General features: G+C 30.9%; 1 protein-coding gene across 9 annotated transcripts in view; it reads left to right on the top strand.

Annotated features, from left to right (window-relative positions):
* Nucleotides 1-24,899, top strand: part of Chi (LIM domain-binding protein 2 Chi) — a 136,047-nt gene extending 111,148 nt beyond the window's left edge. For 5 of the 9 annotated variants that reach the window (XM_076452072.1, XM_076452071.1, XM_076452074.1 and 2 more), the window contains 6 exons: nt 1,825-1,947; nt 4,277-4,366; nt 16,550-16,673; nt 17,383-17,433; nt 20,817-20,932; nt 22,432-24,899. In XM_076452072.1, coding sequence (XP_076308187.1) covers nt 1,825-1,947; nt 4,277-4,366; nt 16,550-16,673; nt 17,383-17,433; nt 20,817-20,932; nt 22,432-22,752 — 825 coding nt within the window. In that variant the 3' untranslated portion in view covers nt 22,753-24,899. The remainder of the gene's footprint in view (nt 1-1,824; nt 1,948-4,276; nt 4,367-16,549; nt 16,674-17,382; nt 17,434-20,816; nt 20,933-22,431) is intronic. The other 4 variants (XM_076452075.1, XM_076452079.1, XM_076452076.1 and 1 more) reach the window with 1 other exon arrangement.
* Nucleotides 24,900-25,167: the final 268 nt, after the last annotated feature.

Raw genomic sequence — 25,167 nt, 5'->3', positions numbered from 1 at the left:
TGCAAATTATTAGTTTTCCTGTATCAAGAGAGGGATGCAGCAACATCTCACACACTCCCTTAAATCCACTATTTGATTGTAGTATTACAAGAGAAAGTAGTTTGGGATCCTCCTTGGGCAAAGGATGCTATTGCCACCTTTAGTGTATGACTATATTAAGACCTTAGTCATGAAAATTGATTGAAATTTAGGGAAAAGACATCCGAGCCAAAAAAATAGATTAGAAGTGCCAGACTACATAACTTTAATCCAATTTTACAATCTAAAAAACTTATTCTTCTAATTGAAAAAAATTACTAATAAGTGAAATGTGTAAAATGTCAGGAACATAAACGTAGAAAGAAAGGAGATTGCTTTATTTGTGGTGTTTGTAAATACTGCTTACCTTTGGATTCATGCTCGAATAAAACAAATCATGTTAACAGAAAGTAAAGAAATGATACTTAAAGAATATTAAGAAGAACAAGTACCCTGAGAGGTTAAAACTAATTAGTAGAGTAGAAAAAAATTAAAGTGTATAATATTGATTCGGGAGTAGATGAAAACCCTGAAACCTCTAAAACTATAACTGCTATACACAGCTGTATCTTTTTTCATTCTTCATGGACTTCCAATCAGAATAAAAAGGTTATGAAAAGTGGTCAAGTAGTTTATTTCTACTGGTCAGTGCCTTCTGGGACATGTTTATGAATTTCCATTCCCTTAGAAGGATCAGTTTTCCTTCTTTTTAACAATTTTCATGTTCTTATTCAGATTAAGTTATTGTATATAAGTTTATTCCTAATTTTGACACTATGCAGATGTTGGTGCCCTGGTGGGAAGTGCCAGCCTTGATCCTCATCATCAATCATGTTTGTCTTCTTTTAAGGTTGCTGTCAGGGCCTGCCACCAAGTGTACAACTTTTAGGCTACAACAAGACACCTGAGTGGGTGGCCCTAAAACTAGATGGGATTTTGATTGAATGAAGAAAAAGAATCATTAATGGTCAATGTAACAAAGATCATATTTGTAAAATCAGTTTTTGAATAATACTTAGGTTTATATCTATCTGTATTTGACCTATTATTATTATTAGAAACCATTTCTGAACAATAAGTTTAAGAATCTAATTTAAACATAAGAATACACTTACTTATTCTAGGATGTTTAAAAACTAAAGACTGATTCAGCTTATTCACTGGTATTTACACTTGTAGTCTGTTTCGTACAGTATAAATTATGAAGTATCATTATAATAGAAACTCATTAAAATTGTAAATTTTTTGTGTAAAGTGTTTCATCAGTTGAGTACATACATTGTTTTAGCTGTAAAATAATGAAGGTATCACTGATAGTCTATAAACAAGCAATTTATTGTGTCTTGTATAGTTATATTCCATGTTCCTGGTGATTTCCCAAAATATTTTAGTTACAATGTTGTTTTTTATGTGTGTGTGTGTGTGCACGTGTGATTTTCTTTTTAATTATATAGATTATTGTGCACTGTTTCCTTTGTGTAAGGATTTAAGACTAACATAATTCTTTTAGCTGAGCTTCACTAGATGTTTATGAAGTTAGAGACAAAAATATTGCAAACAACAAGGGTACCCAAAAGATAAGTCAGTAGATTCTAATCAAATGTTTTTTTACCTAAAACTGTGTGTTAAATTGACTTGTTAAATTTTTGGTTGTGATGTGTGAAGGCAGCTTTGGTCAATATGATAAGAAGTTGTTAATAACCTACTGTAAATTTGAAAGTTGTGAGTTATTAACATTGACCCTCAGGTACGAATGTTAGATCTGTTGTAAATAGGTAAAGTTTACAATAATTTGTTTTCTAATAGGTTTGTACAGAAGGAAGACTAATACTGGAGTTTACTTTTGATGACTTGATGAGGATAAAGTCATGGCACTTTGCAACCCGAGCTCATCGAGAACTAGTTCCTCGCAGTGTTGTTGCCATGCAGGTATGAAAGTAAATAAAACCAGTTGTTTTTATTTAGTCCTAACTGTTTAGATAATACTTTTCTATGCAGTGAGCTCACTCATTCTATAAAATAAGAAAATCCATATAGTACCTGAAAATGCATTATGATACTTGTTTACATGCATTGTAAACCATCTCTGATGCTCAAGACAAGATTGGAAATGTTACTTTGTCACTGAGACCCCATAATTAGACTTATCTCTAATGGATATTGGTGCCTCCAAAGACATTTTGGAATGGCACTTTGTAACTGAGGCTTCATCCTTAGACTTGTCTGTTATGGATATTTGTGCCTCAAGACAAATTTTGGAATGATACTCAGCTACTGTGACTTAATTTTTGGACTTGTCTGTAATGGATATTTTTTGTTTAAAACATATTTTTTTCTTGTTTTGGTTTTGCATAAAGCTTATCTTCTTTCTCCACTGTATAAATAAAAAACAATTCAATAATTGTCATTTTTGGTTAGTTAACAGTTGTTAAGTAGAGGAATTTGTCATTTTTGGTTAGTTAACAGTTGTTAAGTAGAGGAATTAATTGGTGAACAACAGTTACTGTTAGAGGATAGATCTGCAATTTGTATTGAAGTCTTTTTCTTTCCTATGTGAAGTTTTTATCCTGATGATCATGCAACAATAACAATAGGTTGAAATTGAGTTGTTTTTATGATAGAGCATCAAACAATACATCATTGCAAGCTTACAATACTCTGAATTAAACATATACTAGAGTTTTTCAGATCTGTTATCTCAATTTTATTTGGTTACTATGGAGAAAAGATTATTTCTGAGTGTACTACAAACATTTCTCAGTGAAATGACACCATTTCTATTTAGGTACAAGTTGGCTAAACCTTAGCAGCATATCTGACCCTGTGAAAATGTTACTAAACAACAAAATTTATGGCTGATAAATGTTACATGCTTGAAAAAATGAATTTATTTTTTTAGTTCTGAGAATTTAGTATTCCAGCTCTGCTATTTAGGTATAAATGCAAGATAGTTCACCTAGGCCTTTCTTATTCTTATTATTACAGACTATGAAACAGTTCTACTTTTATCACAGTTCCAATAGGTTGACAAGAGTACATACTCAAAGAGAAAAGTTTATACATGTTTTATATTTGAGTGTGCAAAATTGGTGGTGCTTTTAATATTAAATGATGCTATGTTACAATCCACATACACCTATTCTATAATTAAACTATATATTTAATAGAAATGAATTCATTATTACCAGTGAATAGTGTCTGACATTACAGTTTTCCTTCTCATGAATGACAGTTGCTCTAACACTAGTTTTTAAAACAATCCACTTTTCTGCATACTAGGCCAATAATTGACACTGTCATGTGAAGTCACTGGCAGTTCAGGATTGCACATCTTGCTCACCCCTTGTCGTAGTTACAGTTGCTGAGATGTAGCAGCAGTTCAGAATTGCACATCTTGCTCATCTCTTCTCGTAGTTACAGTTGCTGAGATGTAGCAGCAGTTCAGAATTGCACATCTTGCTCATCCCTTGTCGTAGTTACAGTTGCTGAGATGTAGAAGCAGTTCAGAATTGCACATCTTGCTCACCCCTTGTCGTAGTTACAGTTGCTGAGATGTAGAATCGGTTCAGGATTGCACATCTTGCTCACCCCTTGTCGTAGTTACAGTTGCTGAGATGTAGAAGCAGTTCAGAATTGCACATCTTGCTCACCCCTTGTCGTAGTTACAGTTGCTGAGATGTAGCAGCGGTTCAGGATTGCACATCTTGCTCACCCCTTGTCGTAGTTACAGTTGCTGAGATGTAGAATCGGTTCAGGATTGCACATCTTGCTCATCTCTTGTCATAATTATAGTTGCTGAGATGTAGCAGCAGTTCAGAATTGCACATCTTGCTCATCCCTTGTAGTTACAGTTGCTGAGATGTAGCAGCTGTTCAGAATTGCACATCTTGCTTATCCCTTGTCATAGTTACAGTTCCTGAGATGTAGTGCAGAGTTTTAAAAATGAAGCTTTTATCTAAAGTAGACAATGTGTGTTGTACAGAATTGTAACAAAAATATTTAAAACAAAGGAATAATGGTTTGTCTACAGCAAGTAATCACAATTTCAAATCATCTAATGGATATTTCTGCCTTAAGACAAGTGTTTGGAATGCCATTTTCTCGCTGAAACACCATCCTTCGACTTCTCACTAATGGACATTGGTACTTTTGAGAACTTATGTTATTTTAATAATAAAGTAAATTGTTGAACGTATATTTACTTGTGTAGCTATATTTTTCTAACTTTTTGTAATTATATTCCTAATTTTCATTTCAGACTCAGCAACAAGATCCTTCTTTTTTAGAACAACTTTCCAAAAACATCACAAGACAAGGACTTACAAATTCAACATTAAACTACCTCAGGGTGAGTTACATCAATTGTAATGAAGAATGTGTGAGCTTTTAACTAAATTCTTGAGCACATCTTGTACAAATTCAGTAATTCTTACTCTCTGTACTAAATTTGTTTTTACTTAATGAGAAAAGGAAAATATAGTAAAACGTTATGCATTTTAAATTTCCTATTCAAAAACAAATAAATTAAAAATCTGTTAGCGTATTGTAATCCCCAAATTGTAAAGTTATGTACTAACACCATCATTTGGGCCAACATGCTGCATCATGTTGAGAAGACATACATTTTTACCTGGCACAACACTTAGCACAAAGAAAATGTGTGGAATCACTCATTTTTTGTGTTAAAAAAAACAAACAATCTAATGTTTAGAGACAATGAGGGACCTATTGGTCCATTTCAGCTGTTACATCCTCTAAGCCAAACTAAAACTGTTTAAGAAAAAAATTATAAAGTCAGCCTTCATCATTCATATATCTTTCAAGTTTTTTTTTAAACTTGCTCAAACTTACTACCTTAACAACAGCTAAAGGCAACCCATTCCATAGACCAAACATCCTATTTGAAAACTAAAATTGGCTTAGTTGAAAACAGTTTCTACATTGCTTAAATCTGTATTTGTCTTCAAGTTCAATAATTTTCACTGTTAAATATGAGAAATATTGATGCATTAACATTCAGTTCCTTTCACAATATTAAACACTTCAATCAGATCCCCTCAAACTCTTATCAAGAGAAAACAATTTTAAAGATCTTAATCTCATCATGTGACAATCTCTTCATCTCAGGTACCATTTTAGTAACCATCCTCTGAACCCTTTCCAACAATTCAGTGTCTTTCCTAAGGTAAGGATCCTTAAACAGAACACAGTATTCTAAATGTTGTCTAATTAGTGACACAAAATTATCTATTTAGACTTGTACTCTATTTCTGTAGGTAAAACCTAAAATCCTGTTTGTTCTCCCACTAGTAACAGCATACTGCTTAAATGGCTTACGAGACTGATCAACCATTGCACCAAGATCCTCTTCTGTTATAATACTGTAAAGGTTATTCTCATCCAAATTATACTTAATTCAAATTATAACTTGCATGCAAAATATTTCATTTATCATAATAAAAAAATATCATCTGTTGTTTATTTGCCAAATTCACTAAATATAAATTCGCAGTATCTTCTTCACAGCCAGCAATACACAAGACCTTTATCATCAGCCAATCTAAGTAATCTGTCGACCATTCCTTCACTTATATCATTGGAAATTGAAAAGAGCAATGGTCCTAAGACTGAACCCTGATGTATACCACTGGCAACATTAATTTAGCTTGGCTGAACTCTGTTTATAACAACTCTTTGCTTTCTTCCATCAAGCCACTCTTCTATTCAGTTAGTTAACCTTTTCTCCTCACACCTACAAAGACAAGTTTTTTTGTGAGCCTTTTATATGGCTTTCTCTCAAATGCTTTCTGAAAATTCAGATACACCAAATCTACATAAGCAACCTTTTCAAAGAATGTCAAAAGATTTGTAAGGCAAGATTTTTCTTTTAATGAAATCATGTTAACCATCCAATAAAATTTTAAACTTTGTCAAATGACTTTGCAAAGTATCTTTTATCATACTTTTCAAAACTTTTCCCCACAACTGATGCAAGACTAATAGGCCTATGATTACTGGAACAACATCTATTACTTTCCTTGAAGATAGGAGTGACAGTAACTAATTTTCAATCTGTTGGTACTTGTCCACTATTCAAGAACTTACAAAAAAATTGTGATAAGTGGCTCACATATCTAATCCGTGACCTCCTTTAAAATCCTTAGGGAGGTATTATCTGACCCAGGTGCTTTATTATTTTTCAAACTTTATGATCTATTTTAACAAACTCAGTTTATCTAGTTGTCTTTTTCAGCTTTATTTTCATCTTAAATCTTCATTAGTAAAAACTGATGAAAACCCAGAATATAATAACCTAGTTATAGTCATCAGATACAAGTCTTTCTTTGTCAGATCTCAAGTCTTTTTTTTTTTCAAATGCATGAATGATCTAAAAAATGTGTAAAAAGTAAATATCTGTGTTTGAGATGACAATGTTGATTTTTCTTCATTCTCAATGAATCCAACAATAAAAACGTTTATAGCTATCAGAAATTTAGACATAAGTATTCAAAAAAATCCAGTAATATTCTCCTTAAAAGGTATAAAATATGCAAAATGTACAATTAATGTTTACAATTTCTACAGTGCTTATGGAAATGAAAATGATACCAAAAAACATCTAAACACCACTGTATTTTAGTACTAAACACCAGTAAAACTATTTCAGGGCATGTGGTATTAATAAATTGTACAACCTGATACCCAATCATAAAATGATCAGAGCTGATTGTATATTCACCTTCTTTATGGAATGTCAACTTCCTTCAACAGTTTCAGACTATGTTTCAAAAAATTTCACCAAAATATTTTCAGATTTGGAAATGGGTGAAAAATAAGGATGCTTTAGCACAAAAATATGTGGACAAATGTCCAGCAGCTCAACTGAGCAAATCATGAGTAAAATTTTAAACTAGGGCTTTTAGCTTGTCTGCTGATGGCAGTATTGATGTTAACAGTAAACTGTACCATATTGTAGTGACATGTTTCAAGGACAACAAGGAAAAAGTGGTCAGTGCATTACTTTTTCATACAAATTTAATTGGCAAATCAACTGCCAAGGTCTTGCGTCAGCCAGTACTGGTAAGGAAGATGGTGATGGCATAAACAGTTCTTCCCAAGGGTTTACAGATTGGAAAATCAACTGCCAAGGTCTAGCGTCAGCCAGTACTGGTAAGGAAGATGGTGATGGCATAAACAGTTCTTCCCAAGGGTTTACAGATTGGAAAATCAACTGCCAAGGTCTAGCGTCAGCCAGTACTGGTAAGGAAGATGGTGATGGCATAAACAGTTCTTCCCAAGGGTTTACAGATTGGAAAATCAACTGCCAAGGTCTAGCGTCAGCCAGTACTGGTAAGGAAGATGGTGATGGCATAAACAGTTCTTCCCAAGGGTTTACAGATGACTTCTTAAAGAAAGCCACCAAGAATGCTAGTTACTGGGCTTTTAATCAGTTGTACACTTAAATCAGTAAGTAATAAATAAAACATAATTAACATTTTCGTGGTGGGTCCCCAGTCAAATTATGTCGTCACATTTGTTGACTTGCATTCAAAATTTTATTGAACTACTATTTTATGAATACAAGTCATTAAATTTAGAATTAGATTATAATCCAAACTTGATTATATAAGAGTTATTTTCTGAATTTAAAAGTAAATATTAAAGGAACACACCTAAATGTAGAGTTTAGTAAGTCATGTGGTAAGTTTAATAAATTATAGTAGAATTGTATGGTATCAATATTGTTATTTTATTTTTTTGTTATTCAGCTGTATATATAAAACCCAAAACAAATAGTTTGATATTCTCCATGTGTGAAATTTTAAAAGGCTTACCGACCAATGTTCAGCAGCAACTGAATTCAAAAGTTAAGCTAGAACTGTAGAAGAGGTAATTCTGTGCTTTACTTCATTGTTTATTGTTCTGTATTTTAAGAATAGAAATAAATTATGAAATTTATTTCTAATTAGTAACTAATATTTATATATAAAATGTAAATTTTACTATATAATACAAAATATCACTCTACTAAAACACAGCCAAGTCCGGGTCAGTTTTACAGCTACGACAGAAAGTGTTTGTACCCCTGCGTCCCGAGTGGTTTTTTGCTCATAACTTAAAAAGTATCACGATTAGTCTAATAGAAGAATATATTATAAATATTATACTAACACACATCTACATAAATTTTTATGTAAATTAAATGACAAATAAACTGTTTATAAACAAATAACCAAAAATAGGAGGACCAGGAAGTGTTTGTACAGTTCAGAAGGTGTGAAGAAACTGATATTCTTGTAAAAATTTTTAGTTTGGCGAAGAAACTACATTATACCATTCTAGAACTAGACACTGGGTTCATAATTATTAGAATTTAGCCAACAAACAATGTACTTCCGGCAATTTAGTGCTGTCTCCGTCATTATCTGCTTGGTCATCATGGCGAACAGGAAACAACTGCCCAGTGATTTAAAAAACCGAATTATTGTAACATACAAGTCTCGTGTGTCTCTTTCCGGTATTGCTACACAACTTAATGTGCCGAAATCTACTGTTCAAAGCATAATTGCAACGTTTAAGCTTACAGGATCAACTGCTAACCTCCCTCGTTCCGGCCCCCCCACCACCAAAATTCCAGATAGAACCAAGAGGAAGGTTCTCAGAGAAGTTAGTAGGAACCCTCGTTTAACATGTAATGACAAACAGAAACTGGTAAGGGAAACTGGGGTTGAAGTAAGCACCTGTACAGTTACGAACATGTTACACTCTCCTGGGTTCAAAGCATGCCGTCCTCGTAGAACTCCATATTTAAAGCCTGTTCGTTTAGAAGCACAATTGAGAAATGCAAGAAAGCATGTAGATAAACCCTTTACCTTTTGGAAGAGTATTCTTTGGTCAGATGAGACTAAAATCAAGCTTTTTGGCCACAATCATGTTCACAATATTTTCCATAAGAAGGGGGAACAAAATCTTCTAAAGAACACCGTCTCTATAGTTAAACATGGAAGTGGCTCGATCATGCTATGGGGTTCCTTCAGCTCTTCTGGTGTAGGCAGTCTTCACCACATCAACGGAATCATGAAAAAAGAAGAGTACGTTGATATATTAGGCACCTATATCAAGAATGATGCTCGGAACTTGTGGCTTGGGCGTCGTTGGATCTTCCAGCATGACAATGACCTTAAGCACACATCGAAATATATGCAATCCTGGTTGCAGAGGAACCATATAAGCATTCTGGAGTGGCCATCGCAGTCACACAATCTCAACCCAATTGAAAACGTTTGGCATGAGTTGAAGACCAGGGATCATCAGCGTCATCCGAAAAACTTACAAGAGTTTGAGGCCTTCTGTAAAGAACAATGGAAGAAAATACCAGTCAAGTATTGTCAAATGATCATGGAGGGCTATGAGGAGAGATTGCGTGAAGTAATTCACCTGAAAAGCTACACAACTGACCATTACAGTGGATGCACAAACACTTTTTGCCCCTTTTATATTTGGTTAGTTGTTTATAATCAGTTTATTTGTCATTCAATTTACATAAAATTTTATGTAGATGTGTGTTAGTATAATATTTATAATATACTATACTTTCATTATCCTAATTGTGATACTTTTTAAGGTATGAGGAAAAAACTACTCATGACAAGGTAAGAACTCTTTCTGTCATAACTATATATCACTGAATATGGTAATATGAGTGCACATGCACCACGTCAGTGCAAGTTATGTCATGTTAGCTATTGATGACTAGAAGGTCAATATAATAAAAGGAAATAATAAATATATATAAATATATAACATTACAAGACGTATTTTTGTGTTAGAATATGGCATCATTCTAGCGTGAAAAAAATTCCTAATTTTTTTGCGATGGTTACGAGAATTTGTAGAGACACCACATAGAGTATAGAAAATAAAATAAAATATAAAGGCTTACTGAAAACATATGTTTGAAATGTATTTAGGAGGTTTTAGAAATTACATAATATCTGAAATTTTTGGGACAAAGAATAGTTTTTTAAATCATAACATGAAATCACTTCATGCTTGGACTAGTACCAAGACAGACTTAATATTTTTACAAACAAACCTTTAGTAAAAATATTTCATTAAACAATCTAATTTTGTATACAAAAACTTGTAGTAATTACTAAAAGTCTGCCAAATTTTATGAAGGTACACATACCGTATCAGAAGTTATGTGGTAAATACTTAACGTAGATCCAAGTAAAACAATATTTACCATCCAACGTGTATAGTTCTAATTAAAACATTATTTACCATCCAACATCTATAGTTTTAATTAAAACATTATTTACCATCCAACATGTATTGTTTTAATTAAAACATTATTTACCATCCAACATGTATAATTTTAATTGAAACATTTACCATCCAACATGTATAGTTCCAATTAAAACATTATTTACCATCCAACATGTATAGTTTTAATTGAAACATTATTTACCATCTAACATGTATAGTTTTAATTGAAACATTATTTACCATCCAACATGTATAGTTTTAATTGAAACATTATTTACCATCCAACATGTATAGTTCTAATTAAAACATTATTTACCATCCAACATGTATAGTTCTAATTAAAACATTATTTACCATCCAACATGTATAGTTCTAATTGACACGTTATTTACCATCCAACATGTATAGTTCTAATTAAAAGTTATTTACCATCCAACATGTATAGTTCCAAGTAAAACATTATTTACCATCCAACATGTATAGTTTTAATTGAAACATTATTTACCATCCAACATGTATAGTTTTAATTAAAACATTGTTTACCATCCAACATGTATAGTTTTAATTAAAACATTGTTTACCATCCAACATGTATAGTTTTAATTAAAACATTGTTTACCATCCAACATGTATAGTTTTAATTAAAACATTGTTTACCATCCAACATGTATAGTTTTAATTAAAACATTGTTTACCATCCAACATGTATAGTTTTAATTAAAACATTGTTTACCATCCAACATGTATAGTTTTAATTAAAACATTGTTTACCATCCAACATGTATAGTTTTAATTAAAACATTGTTTACCATCCAACATGTATAGTTTTAATTAAAACATTGTTTACCATCCAACATGTATAGTTTTAATTAAAACGTTATTTACCATCCAACATGTATAGTTTTAATTGAAACATTATTTACCATCCAACATGTATAGTTTTAATTGAAACATTATTTACCATCCAACATGTATAGTTTTAATTGAAACATTATTTACCATCCAACATGTATAGTTTTAATTGAAACATTATTTACCATCCAACATGTATAGTTTTAATTGAAACATTATTTACCATCCAACATGTATAGTTTTAATTAAAACATTATTTACCATCCAACATGTATAGTTCTAATTGACACGTTATTTACCATCCAACATGTATAGTTCCAAGTAAAACATTATTTACCATCCAACATGTATAGTTTTAATTGAAACATTATTTACCATCCAACATGTATAGTTTTAATTGAAACATTATTTACCATCCAACATGTATAGTTTTAATTGACACGTTATTTACCATCCAACATGTATAGTTCCAAGTAAAACATTATTTACCATCCAACATGTATAGTTTTAATTGAAACATTATTTACCATCCAACATGTATAGTTTTAATTAAAACATTGTTTACCATCCAACATGTATAGTTTTAATTAAAACATTGTTTACCATCCAACATGTATAGTTTTAATTAAAACATTGTTTACCATCCAACATGTATAGTTTTAATTGAAACATTATTTACCATCCAACATGTATAGTTTTAATTGAAACATTATTTACCATCCAACATGTATAGTTTTAATTGAAACATTATTTACCATCCAACATGTATAGTTTTAATTAAAACATTATTTACCATCCAACATGTATAGTTCTAATTGACACGTTATTTACCATCCAACATGTATAGTTCCAAGTAAAACATTATTTACCATCCAACATGTATAGTTTTAATTGAAACATTATTTACCATCCAACATGTATAGTTTTAATTGAAACATTATTTACCATCCAACATGTATAGTTTTAATTGACACGTTATTTACCATCCAACATGTATAGTTCCAAGTAAAACATTATTTACCATCCAACATGTATAGTTTTAATTGAAACATTATTTACCATCCAACATGTATAGTTTTAATTAAAACATTGTTTACCATCCAACATGTATAGTTTTAATTAAAACATTGTTTACCATCCAACATGTATAGTTTTAATTGAAACATTATTTACCATCCAACATGTATAGTTTTAATTGAAACATTATTTACCATCCAACATGTATAGTTTTAATTAAAACATTATTTACCATCCAACATGTATAGTTCTAATTGACACGTTATTTACCATCCAACATGTATAGTTCTAATTAAAAGTTATTTACCATCCAACATGTATAGTTCCAAGTAAAACATTATTTACCATCCAACATGTATAGTTTTAATTGAAACATTATTTACCATCCAACATGTATAGTTTTAATTGAAACATTATTTACCATCCAACATGTATAGTTTTAATTAAAACATTATTTACCATCCAACATGTATAGTTCTAATTGACACGTTATTTACCATCCAACATGTATAGTTCCAAGTAAAACATTATTTACCATCCAACATGTATAGTTCAAATTAAAACATTATTTATGAAACCAGATTACCTTGATATTTTTTTCAAAGGATACAATTAAATCTAAATATATTAAAGATGTGTTGCATATGGTTATTTTTAACTGTCAGAACTAATGGCTGTTTAAATATATATTAATTTTATTCTTTTCATATATTCTACTTACACCTTTTTGATGAGCTATTTCTAGTTCCCTCTGTTGATTGGCTAGTTCCATAGATACCTGAGTGTCAGCAATCTTACTGTCTTCCTCTTTCTGATTTCCCATGGCTTTCTGCACTCTGTTTTGTTCTGTAACCTGTTACAGTCAGTTATGTTGATAAATAGGTACTTTCATACAAAGTTAGATGGTAACTACAATCTCTATTCATAGACTGATATAAATCACAATCTTGTATGTCTCCATATTTTAGATTAATTTTCAATATTCTAAACTGTTTAATCTTTTAACTTATTCTTAATATATAGAGTTAAACAACATTCAGTGACACTATATTTAATGAGTTATTTTTTATTAAATTTAAATGAAACTCTAATAACAAGTTCATTGTTGTTGAAACAAATTTTGTAACAGTTTGAGTTGTCAAGTGGAAATATGGTCACTGTTGTTGAAACAAGTATTGTGACAACAGTTTGAGTTGTCAAGTGGAAATATGGTCACTGTTGTTGAAACAAGTATTGTGACAACAGTTTGAGTTGTCAAGTAGGAATGCGATCACTATTGTTGAAAGAGATATTGTAACAACAGTTTGAGTTGTCAAGTGGGAATGCGATCACTATTGTTGAAACAGATATTGTAACAACATTTTGAGTTGTCAAGTGGGAATGCGATCACTTGTTGAAACAGATATTGTAACAACATTTTGAGTTGTCAAGTGGGAATGCGATCACTATTGTTGAAACAGATATTGTAACAACAGTTTGAGTTCTCAAGTGGGAATGCGATCACTATTGTTAAAACAGATATTGTAACAACCGTTTCAATCACCAAGTGGAAACACATTGATATAGATTTTTACATATTAATTTCAGTTTCCTTATGAGTAAAATAAACAGATTAGTTTTACTGAAGTAAATCTAGCTTCTGGTACTTAATAATCAAAATACACTAACAGTGGGACAGACAGGGTTAATTAAAGTTAAGTGGAATTTTGTACTATTGGTATTGTTATTCGTGAATTTTTGGTTATTCAAGTGTGTGTGTGTGTGTGTATAAAACCTTAAACTTTTGATATCTTCCACGTGCAAAAGTTTAAGCAACCTATGACCAGCAGAAACCAAGTTCAAAGGTTGTAGCGAGAAGAGAATTGTTTTCTTTACTACTTTATTTGTTGTTTTGTATTTTAAGAAAAATAAGTATAGTAATTTATTTTTCAATAGTAATAATCTTTATACATGCATAATATATAATAATTGAAATGTGACTATATATTACAAATGCTAGTCCAATAGAACACAGCCAAGATAGGGAAGATTAAAGATCAGTTTTATGCTATTGGATACATAACATGAGTGCACCGTATCAATGCAACTTACGTAATGTTAGCTATAAATATATAGCATAATGAGTGTTAAGCTTATTAGATTAAACATTTCTGTTTTCATGTTATAATATGTAGTCATTCTAGCATGAAAAAAGCATAATTTATATTTCCTTCTTTTTATAATGGTAACAAAGATTAAGTAACAGACCCCACATAGCTAAGGTATAGAAAATAACATAAAATATATCTGAAGTGTATTTAGGAGGTTTTAGGAATTATATAAATAATATTTGAAATTTTGGTGACAAATAGTGTTTTAATCATAACATGAAATCATTTTGCACTCAAACTAGTCACAAAACACACAATATTTTCACAAACAAATCTTTAATAAAAATATTTTATTAAAAATCTGAATTTTTGTGTACCAAAAAGCTTGCAATATTTACTAAAAGTCTACCAAATCTAGTGCTAATACTGTACAAATGTACAGATGAACTTGTATATATTATATTGAGCCCATTGTGAAAGGGTTAATAGCAACAACATATCTGTTTATATAGTTGTTGTTTTTCCCAGTAAGGATTCTTTGTCATAAAACTCAAATGTTTGCAGGTCAGTCTGAAAACAGACTGTACATAAAACAATGTAAAAACATCCATCATTTGATAGACTAAAACTTTGGCTTTCTATGTGTTATAATTAATACAGTATTAGACATCAGAAAGCAGTAGTGTTAATTTATGACATATTGTATGTAACAGATAGAACATGGCAGGAGAGTTCTCATTTTCTAGTTTATTGCACTGGAATCTAATAAGATTGAAGGCTACAAATGTTTTATTTGAGCAATAATTGTATTATAATGAATAATGTATGTTATTAAATTCTATAAGTGGTGGTAAATAAGTTAGAGAAGGAGATAGAAATGTCTGTTTTTATACCCAGGGGAATTTTGTTAACAAACACATTAATAACATTATAATTTGATTTATTATCCACATTTTGGTTCCAAGTTTATTCATATACCTTGATAATAAAGTAGTTTATTAAATTTTGAATGTAACCTGGTAAAAGGTTATGACATGCATACTTTTACCTACCTGATGTGAACTGGACTTATTTCATATATAAATATATGTAATTTAAAAGTAGGTGCCTATAGTAATTTTATTACATATAAAAACTGAAAGAAGTATTTAAATATTATGTTAAATGTTGTGTCTAATATTTCAGAGGCTACTACAGGTCTTAATTGTAGGATTCCCAGGTTTAAGAAAACTATCTGTGACATTGTATCTTAAGACGTTTTGTTAGGTCATCTTCAGGTTAACGGAGTTTGTAAACTCTTTGTTAACCTGAAGATGACCTTAAAAGGTTGAAACATTGTTTTCTACTTTATTTTAATTAAATGTTTTAGTAACCATGTCAGCAGTCTTGAGATACATTTTTACTTCAAGTGGGTTTCTCGTCATCACGAATGTCTGACATAACCTTTAAATCTGTACTGTTGTATGTCATAACTTGTGTATTTGATTTTTCCTATCTAAACTAAATGAAAAAAGGGGGTATTTGTTTGTTTGTTTGTTTTTAAATCTCGCGCAAAGCTACTTGAGGGCTATCTACACTAACAGTCCCTAGTTTAGCAGTGTAAAACTAGAGGGAAGGCAGCTAGTCATCACCACCCACTGCCAACTCTTGGGCTACTCTTTTACCAACGAATAGTGGAATTGACCGTAAATTTAGAACGCCTTAACATGCTTGGCCATGCCGGGCACAAAGGGGGGTAAAAGTCCTGATTAAAACTAACCTATACCATACAGAAAAATTTTTTAAAAGGTAGTATTTCTGTGTAACGTTAAACAATTCAACAATTTTTTTCAAGCCACTTTATTTTTAAAACAAGACAGTGAATTGAAACTTGAACATTTGCTACTTCAGCTGCATTAATATACATACATGAACCTTAGACTTTTACTAACTGTAAATAAAAGCCAATATTGATAACAGTTTCCAAACATCTACAATTATATACTTATATTAATATATTAGTGGAAGTTTGAATTTAAGTTTCATAATTTCTCTCTCATGAATTAATTGAACACAAAAATATGGAAACTGTGGTACTTATCTGATTCCTGATTGACTAATTGAAATGCAGTAATCGTGTGTCCAAACAATAGTACAAAATATAAAATACATCTTACTAAGTATTCTATCATGATAGACCAGGAAGAAAATGCATTGTTTTGATAATTCAAAAGAACTTTAATATTTGGTTGTAGTGATAAAACATAATTTAGAATGGTAACAAAGAATTGTATGACATATTTTTTTTCTTTGATGTACAGCTTTGTGTTATACTAGAACCAATGCAGGAGCTAATGTCTCGTCACAAAGCTTATGCGCTAAGCCCTCGAGACTGTTTAAAAACCACTTTGTTCCAAAAGTGGCAAAGGATGGTGGCTCCCCCTGGTAAGGTGATACTGATGTTTTCTGTTTAAAATATTTTGAGCTTCCTTTCATTAAATGTTTTGTACATGTTTTTATGTTTGGGGATGAACTTATCTTGTTATTTAAATGTGAAAAAGTATTCAAAAGATTAGTAGAAGAAATTTAAAATTTGTTTTAAATTCTGAGATCTGTTTTGAAGATTTTTGCATAAGATTTTCATGTCATAAATGTATATATTTAATACACGTATTTTCCCTAATTGTTTAATTTGTTTTTGTTTGTTAATGACCTGTATTCAGTTTTTCCCAATACATATAACTGACAGATTGTGTATCTCAAATTTTCAGCTTAGTAGAAGTTATATAAATGTTTTTTTCCATATAATCATTAAGTTTTTATGTATATTTGTTATCAGATTATTCAAAATCACTTCTCATATGTTTATGTAATAGAAACTTCACCTAGCCAAATTGTTTATGTCCAAGCAAGATATAAAAATATTAAATTTCAGGGCAGAGACCAGCTTTGTGAATTTTTTTTCTAAGTTTTGAGAATACTACCAAAGCATTATGAATAAATCAAGTAACTTTAATGTTGCCTGCCCATAACTTGATGCTTGGGTAACCCCTTCATATTGCTTTGTCTTAAGCACACTAGATGGACTAGGTGAAATTCTTTGCTGGGCACTAGGTTGGTTTCATGTGCTTATTTGATTGGTTGATCCCACTAGGTTCCACCTACCGCGGCCCTCCAAATGACCTAAAATCATCTCAGGATGTAGGTATGTCATCAAAAAAGGTCGCTGCTTTCAATAAAATTAAATAACCCACAGAATGTTTTCTTCTCATTGATTTATGTGTATATTTTTTGTGTGTGATGATGGTGGTGGTGGTAATAATAGGCAGTAGGTATTTTTGATATTTCATCAAAAGGAAATATCTGGCTATAATAATCCTTTTCCGAAACTGAAACATAAATAATCTTTCTGCATGGAAAATTTTTTGGTAGCTTAGCCTTCCTCTGTAGTATAGATGGCATCTCTGTGGGGAGTGAAACCTAACCTCTAACAACTTAACCTCTAAAACTTTTCTTCTTTTTTAAACCTTTGTTTTTAAGCAATACAATAATTCAATTGAATAACTTAAGTTTCTGTAAGTAAAATGGAATTGTTTTTGATTTAATATAGCCAGTCATAGAATATCATATTAGTTATGTTATACAGATTGTTTATGTATTTTTATCTTTGACATAACAAGTTCATATTTTATATTTGCACATAACTTCTGAAAATGTTTATAAAGTGTTTGTTTTGTTGTAACTGCATGTTATTCTTATCTTTATTTTGGATATTTATAACAGTTTTCACAAATATAATAATTTATTTTATACATGCTACTTCTGTGAACAGTATTGGTAAAATATTTAACATATGTTACATTGTTTATACATGAATGTGGGACTAACCTAAATCTTCTGAGTTGGCCAAAAATTACTATAACAGTGAAAGCATCCAAATGGTGAATTTGTGCATTCTAAATTTTCTATAAGTAAGAACTGTATAATAAATCAACTATATTATTTGCTGTGTAGATATCTTGCTGTTGTCAAAAGTTAGTAACAGTATCGGAAGGAACTTATAAAATTACTAATCCTCCAACATAAATAGTTGTTTTCAAGAAAACGAAGACACAAATATTAAAGTTAATGGTAGTAAACATGTTTAAAGATGAAAACTCAGTGTTGATTGTACTGGAGTTTATAGTTGTTATTCAAGAAAGTTTTACAGCTGAAAGAAAGTTTAAAAGCTTTTGCTTTCATTTAAAAATGTCATAATATCTTTTTAAATTACACTGATTTTTACTGGTTATTTTGCCGTGTTCCAAACTCATACATACAATTTGTTATATCTGGCAGAACTCTTAGAATCATATTTCTGTAAAAAATAAATTAAAAAAATAATGTAGTGAAACATGAGGTGTACAAAAATTTTGGAAGAAAACTGTAATGTCAAGATTAATGTTTAATGCAGACACGTGTGCAGTGTAATATTAATGTTTTATCATTTGAACATGTGAGAGACAAGATGAAAGTTAATTTGTGGATAGCATTTACTCATAATGCTGTCGTTGCTTTCTTATTCTTTATTGTTATTCCAGATAGGATTGTAAGAACAAATTACATGCTGGATAATTTACGTGTAACTTTTGGGATTGATTGTATACTGTAAAAAAACAATTCTGTTCGTACAACTAAGTGTGAATCTGTATCAAACAGTTTCCTCAATGTAATTTCTCAAAATTATTTCCATAGTTCTCAATTATAATAGTCAATATTGCTTTAAAAGTCATTATTACCAAATAATGAACAAACGTGGGAACACTACATTATGAGAAAATTAACAAATACATTTCTTTGATGCGACCAGTGAAATTATATTTGGCTGAAATTTTCCAACTATTTAAAATGGCTACTGAATTTCTTCTTAGCCATCCATCTGAAACATTAGAGTTGGTTTGAATATACAGTTAACAAAACTACTGTCACGTAAGCCTAGTGGCTAGCATGCTGGGTGATATGTTGGAGGTCCATGGTTCATGTCCTGTTACCACAAAGCAACACTGTAAAATATTATTTGATTGTAGCAGCCTGATAAATGACAATGGATGCTGTTGATTAGTTGCTTTCCCTCTATTCTATTGGTTTAAAATAAGATGCATAACACTAAATGATAATTTTCAACACGTATCCAAAACTAACAGAATCGACAACATTCTATACATTAAAAGAGATTTATTGAAAACTGGAATGTTTATGAACTTGTATTTTTATTATGTTATTTTCCATGTTGACACTAAACACTCTACAACAGGATGTGCACTTGGACAACATCAAATATTTTTAACAGTTTTAATTAGTTCCTTCCACAAAGAAAGTAATTTGAGATTGATATACACTTACACTTGTTTTCATATTATGCAGTTCTGTAGCTAAACATTTCAATTTTTTACCATATGAAATGTAGACATTTTTAGAATGTTTGCATTTTCCATACATAAACTAATTTTATCATGTCTAATTAATTTTACTCGCAAATGTAAATGGGACAAAATGTCACAGCTTTGATCTTTTCAATAAATATTGTTTTCTAAAAACTAGTTTTCAAATCAGTGTGTCAGAAATCCTTCAAGTCTATTCAACATATACTCTTGACAGAAGAAAAATGATACTTGTGACATTATTAAAGTTATTACATTGCTTTCTGAATTAAAGAACAAATTACCCTCAGCAAGCTGATGTGTTATTAATATAATACTTGTGACATTATTAAAGTTATTACATTGCTTTCTGAATTAAAGAACAAATTACCCTCAGCAAGCTGATGTGTTATTAATATAATACTTGTGACATTATTAAAGTTATTACATTGCTTTCTGAATTAAAGAACAAATTACCCTCAGCAAGCTGATGTGTTATTAATATAATACTTGTGACATTATTAAAGTTATTACATTGCTTTCTGAATTAAAGAACAAATTACCCTCAGCAAGCTGATGTGTTATTAATATAATACTTGTGACATTATTAAAGTTATTACATTGCTTTCTGAATTAAAGAACAAATTACCCTCAGCAAGCTGATGTGTTATTAATATAATACTTGTGACATTATTAAAGTTATTACATTGCTTTCTGAATTAAAGAACAAATTACCCTCAGCAAGCTGATGTGTTATTAATATAATACTTGTGACATTATTAAAGTTATTACATTGCTTTCTGAATTAAAGAACAAATTACCCTCAGCAAGCTGATGTGTTATTAATATAATACTTGTGACATTATTAAAGTTATTACATTGCTTTCTGAATTAAAGAACAAATTACCCTCAGCAAGCTGATGTGTTATTAATATAATACTTGTGACATTATTAAAGTTATTACATTGCTTTCTGAATTAAAGAACAAATTACCCTCAGCAAGCTGATGTGTTATTAATATAATACTTGTGACATTATTAAAGTTATTACATTGCTTTCTGAATTAAAGAACAAATTACCCTCAGCAAGCTGATGTGTTATTCTGTTTTCTTGGAACATTCATGATGACTTGATATTTTTAGGTTTGCCAAATTAATTTCACTTTTTTTTTCTTGGTACACTGTTGCAGAAGCTCAGCGGCCATCGAGTAAACGACGCAAAAGAAAGTCTTCTACTGCAAGTGGAACTGGAAAGAAGAAAAATACTGCCTCTCCTGGACCAGCTAGCTTTTCTCTTGCTTCTCAGGTTTGTTCACTGATTTATTTTTTGTGTATTTCTTTGCCATAAAAAATAATCAAAATCTCTTTCATGAAATTGAGTTTGTCATTTTCCGGCCCAGCATGGTTGGGTGGTTAGACTTCTTAACTTGCAAGCTAAGGCTCTCAGGTTTGAATCCTTATCCTACTAAAAATTATCACCCTTTTAGCCACAAAGAGCATTATAATGTGAGAGTTAAACTATTTGTTGGTTTTAAAAAGAAAGTAGGCCAAGAGTTGGTGGTGGGTAATTACTAGCTGCCTTTCCTCTAGTCTTTCACTGCTAAATTAGGAATGCTTAGTTCAAAAATAAGTTATTTTCTTAAAAGTGCATGTACATACACACACACTTGATATTATAGTAGCATAGTTCTTTTGAAGTATCTGTGGCAAATAATTTAACACTATAAATAATCCAATCTACTATATTCTTGTATTTAACTCTCTTCAAGTGACCATTATATTTATAATCTACATTTGAACATTCTAAAAACTTAATGTTCTACACCCTCTAGCTTACAATATGTTTATGTGAAAAGTTTAAAACATTGGGATAGTTATTATTTAATCTACATGTATACCTTGTCTAAATTTTATTTAGAATAAGAGTATTTGTGTTACAAAACTAACCACATGATTGGATTCTGTCAGTAACAAAAGTCAAATGTTTGTGAAACAAAGACTTTGTTTGCTTGTAAATGATTATTTGAATATATTTAGCTGTTACAGATTATACTCTTTTTGTAGATTTTAGTGCACATATAAACTGAGGTTTTCCAAGAATATTGTTAACTAGTGTAACCTAATGTAATTTTGAAAGATCTGGTACTACATCATAGCTGAGCCTTACTCAGATTATGGTGTGTTTTTTTTAAAAATTACTAGCTTGAAGCTGACTAGTGCAGTTGCTGAATTGAGTTTTAAAAGAAATATGTTACTAAAAATCATTCAAGTTGAAATTATATATATCAAATAATACTTTGTCATCAACAAACAAAAAATAAACTTAAATTCTAAAACAAAAAGTAAGTATATTTTGACAGTTTTCAAAAAAAAGTTTATTATAATAATTTTTCACCACATAAAACGTAAAATGAAAAACCAAACCAAGTATCCTTTTTTTAGCCACAACTAGATAGTATGTAGAAAGTTTATCTCAAGCTTCATTGCAACCTGGTTAAATATTTTCACTGTGAAAAGAAGCAAATTGAGGAATGTTGGACACACCTCTGGTATAAAAAAATTTTTATTTTTTTGCTTAAAATATTTCAAGTTTTGTTATATACCATGAAAACTTTGTAAAAGTGTCATAGTTAGTTTAATTGGTTATTTTGTTATATGAAAACTCTTGTGCTGTACTGGTTTTCCTTTACGTAGTGCTTTCTGGATAATTTGTAGAAGAAACTTAACACATATCTTTCCCTCCCTGCAAACAAACCTAAGAATGCTCATTATTTAAAAGTATCTAATTCCTTTGGGTAATTTCAGGATGTCATGGTTGTTGGGGAGCCATCTTTGATGGGAGGTGAGTTTGGGGACGAAGATGAAAGACTTATCACACGGCTTGAAAACACACAATATGACGCCTCGACAGCTGCAGCCAACGGGTTGGAGGATGAAGAGGAATATTCAAGTAACCCAATGACTTCTGGTTCTTGTTCAAGTGTTTCAACTTGGTCTGGACCACATACGGGAGCTGCAGGACAGGATCGGAAATCAACGTCGACAGGTCCTGGGGGATCGACAAATAAAGGTCCCCAGTTAGCGAGTCAAGATGATAAGAAAGCTTCACCATCTATAAGTCAGTAATTATAGCTGGTCTCTGTGACTGTATTGCAGCTAAATACCAGTTGAGATACTTTGAACTTGTCTGTCAGACGAGGATGAACCGGAATCCAAATGTATAATGTGTTTTCTTAGATCGTTGAGAAAAGTAATGTTGTAAATATTCTTGTGGAACATCATTCCCCTTTGTTTACTGCAGAGTCTTCAGATCTGTTGATTAGTCCAGTCTGAAATCTAAACATGCTAAAGCAAAACTTTGCACTCCACTTGAGAGGCAATGACACAAACCACTCAGAATATCCTGATAAAGCTTAGCTGAAAGGTATAATATGCTAAGCATCATGTTTTTTATTTCATTAATTGTTACTATATAAAAAAGCATAGCTGAACAGTTACAGCTAAGAACTTCACTAATATTTTGGAAGTTTTAGTAAAACAAATACAGGTACCAGTAAGTAATTACAATGAAAATGTGAATGATTCCAATTTGTAATTCGTAAGCTTTGAGGCCAGGACTGAAAATAGCACACCAGATTAACTTGTTCTTACAATTCATGTTTAACATTTGAAATGTAGTCAGATTCACGTCAGTAACATTTGTTAAAATGGCACAAGTTTTTAATCACTTGGAATAATTAATTCCTAAAATTATGTGCAATACATGTTCTTGAAACCTCTGTCAATTGATGCTGCAGTATACTGTTTTCTGATTATGTGAGATAATGCATAAAAAATGTATTTGACAATGAAAGACCATTTCTAAAATCAAACTTTGGTCTAATAAAGATTACCTTTTCTGGTATCTTGTGTAACTATCAAAAGTAGAAATATAACATTTGTATCACAGATGCAAGAGAATGGTCATAGCTAAAGTTTCTGTTGCACTTTTTACTTCTTTATTGAAGCTTGAGGTATGCTTACTATTTTGCCAAACCAATAACAAAATTTGTTCAAGGTACAGAATCATTGTTTGTTCAAGATTAAAGACACTGAAGTTTTGCCGAGGTGTTCTGTATGAAGTTCATTCCACACCATAATTGTATATTTAATATTTGTACTTGTTTATGGAGTAGAGATTTGTCATCACTGCTGTATCTGTTATATTCTGTCTAAGCCTAAATTGCCCAAGTAGTTGGTTAAAGGCATGTTGGACAGGATATAGCATAGATGAGATCATTGTCATATGTATTTTACTTTCACTCAAAATTTCATATTAGTAACTCTTTACTTGGTTATTTGATCTGTTGTGCGTTATATGTAACTGCTCTTTTCCTTCAGTATAAAATTCTCTTATGCTAGTGATGTGGATAGGATAAAACTTGTATAAATCATTATTGTGTTAAATTCTCAAACGTTTTTATTGGATTCTGTAATTTTTTTTCCTGTTCACTCATAGTGAACTCCAGTATTTATCAGAGCCTCTGAATTATTTCCAACATCGCAGTCGAAACTTGAGGCAAGGGACCAAATTACTATTACTTCCTTGTAGCTTGTGCTTGAAGGTAGAATAGACATCAATCAGACTTGCATCATGTTTGCTTTATAATATTTCACAGATACGTGAAACAGAGGAGAAGTGTGATAAACAGGACCCTTATATCTCTCCTGCATATAGTGAGTAACTTTAAGAATTGACATAGATATCATTTTTCAAAGAACAAACTGAAATGTTTAATGATTTTTATATCAAAACGTCCAATCTGAAGAAACAACACATTTTGTCGTTTACTTTAAAAAAATTACAAAAAGAAAGCGACGTTTTTCTCTGACTCGTACATTATACATATTGTATGGGTGATACTTAGTTTGGTTAACTTGGGTTTTCCAATCTTAGAGGTACAAATAGTAACTGTTCTATGTCTTAAATTGTAAGGTATATTGAGTTGTAGGTTTAATTAACAGGCATCAATATTCCTGTTAACCAGTTCTCTTGTTCATTGGTGGTATGTCATGAGTTTTAACTGTTCTTTGACATTCAGGAAAATTTGTTTCAGACTTTTTTTCCTGCAATTTGTTGTTTCATAAGTTGTAAACAGAAATGTGTAACTAGTGCAATCTAGGTACCAGCAAGGTAGTGTTATAGCTTTTGTGTAGCTTCAGTGTGTCTTTGTGTATCCTGTACATTGTATGTTTGGTAAAATAAATTTACAGTTGATAGTTTCTCCAACTTACTTAAATTTATTTCAATTAGTTTTTCACACACACACATCTGTTGAGAATGCACACCATAATTTACTGATACTACACAACACCCATCACTAGGTTTAAAAATAGTTGTAAAATGATGCACAGAGAAAAAATGGATTGTGAATCTGAAAATTCGTAGTTCATACTTAGTTAGTGAAAACTTTAATTTTAGAGGTTATGGATACCTTAAGAGTGTCAAAGAATCCCTACTGTTTGTTAATATAATAATAGCTCCAGAGTTGGTGCTGGATA

Source organism: Tachypleus tridentatus, chromosome 8, assembly GCF_004210375.1.
Source record: "Tachypleus tridentatus isolate NWPU-2018 chromosome 8, ASM421037v1, whole genome shotgun sequence".
Classification (NCBI taxonomy): domain Eukaryota; kingdom Metazoa; phylum Arthropoda; class Merostomata; order Xiphosura; family Limulidae; genus Tachypleus; species Tachypleus tridentatus.
Note: the sequence above shows the minus strand (reverse complement) of the source record. Positions and strands in the feature narration are given on the sequence as shown.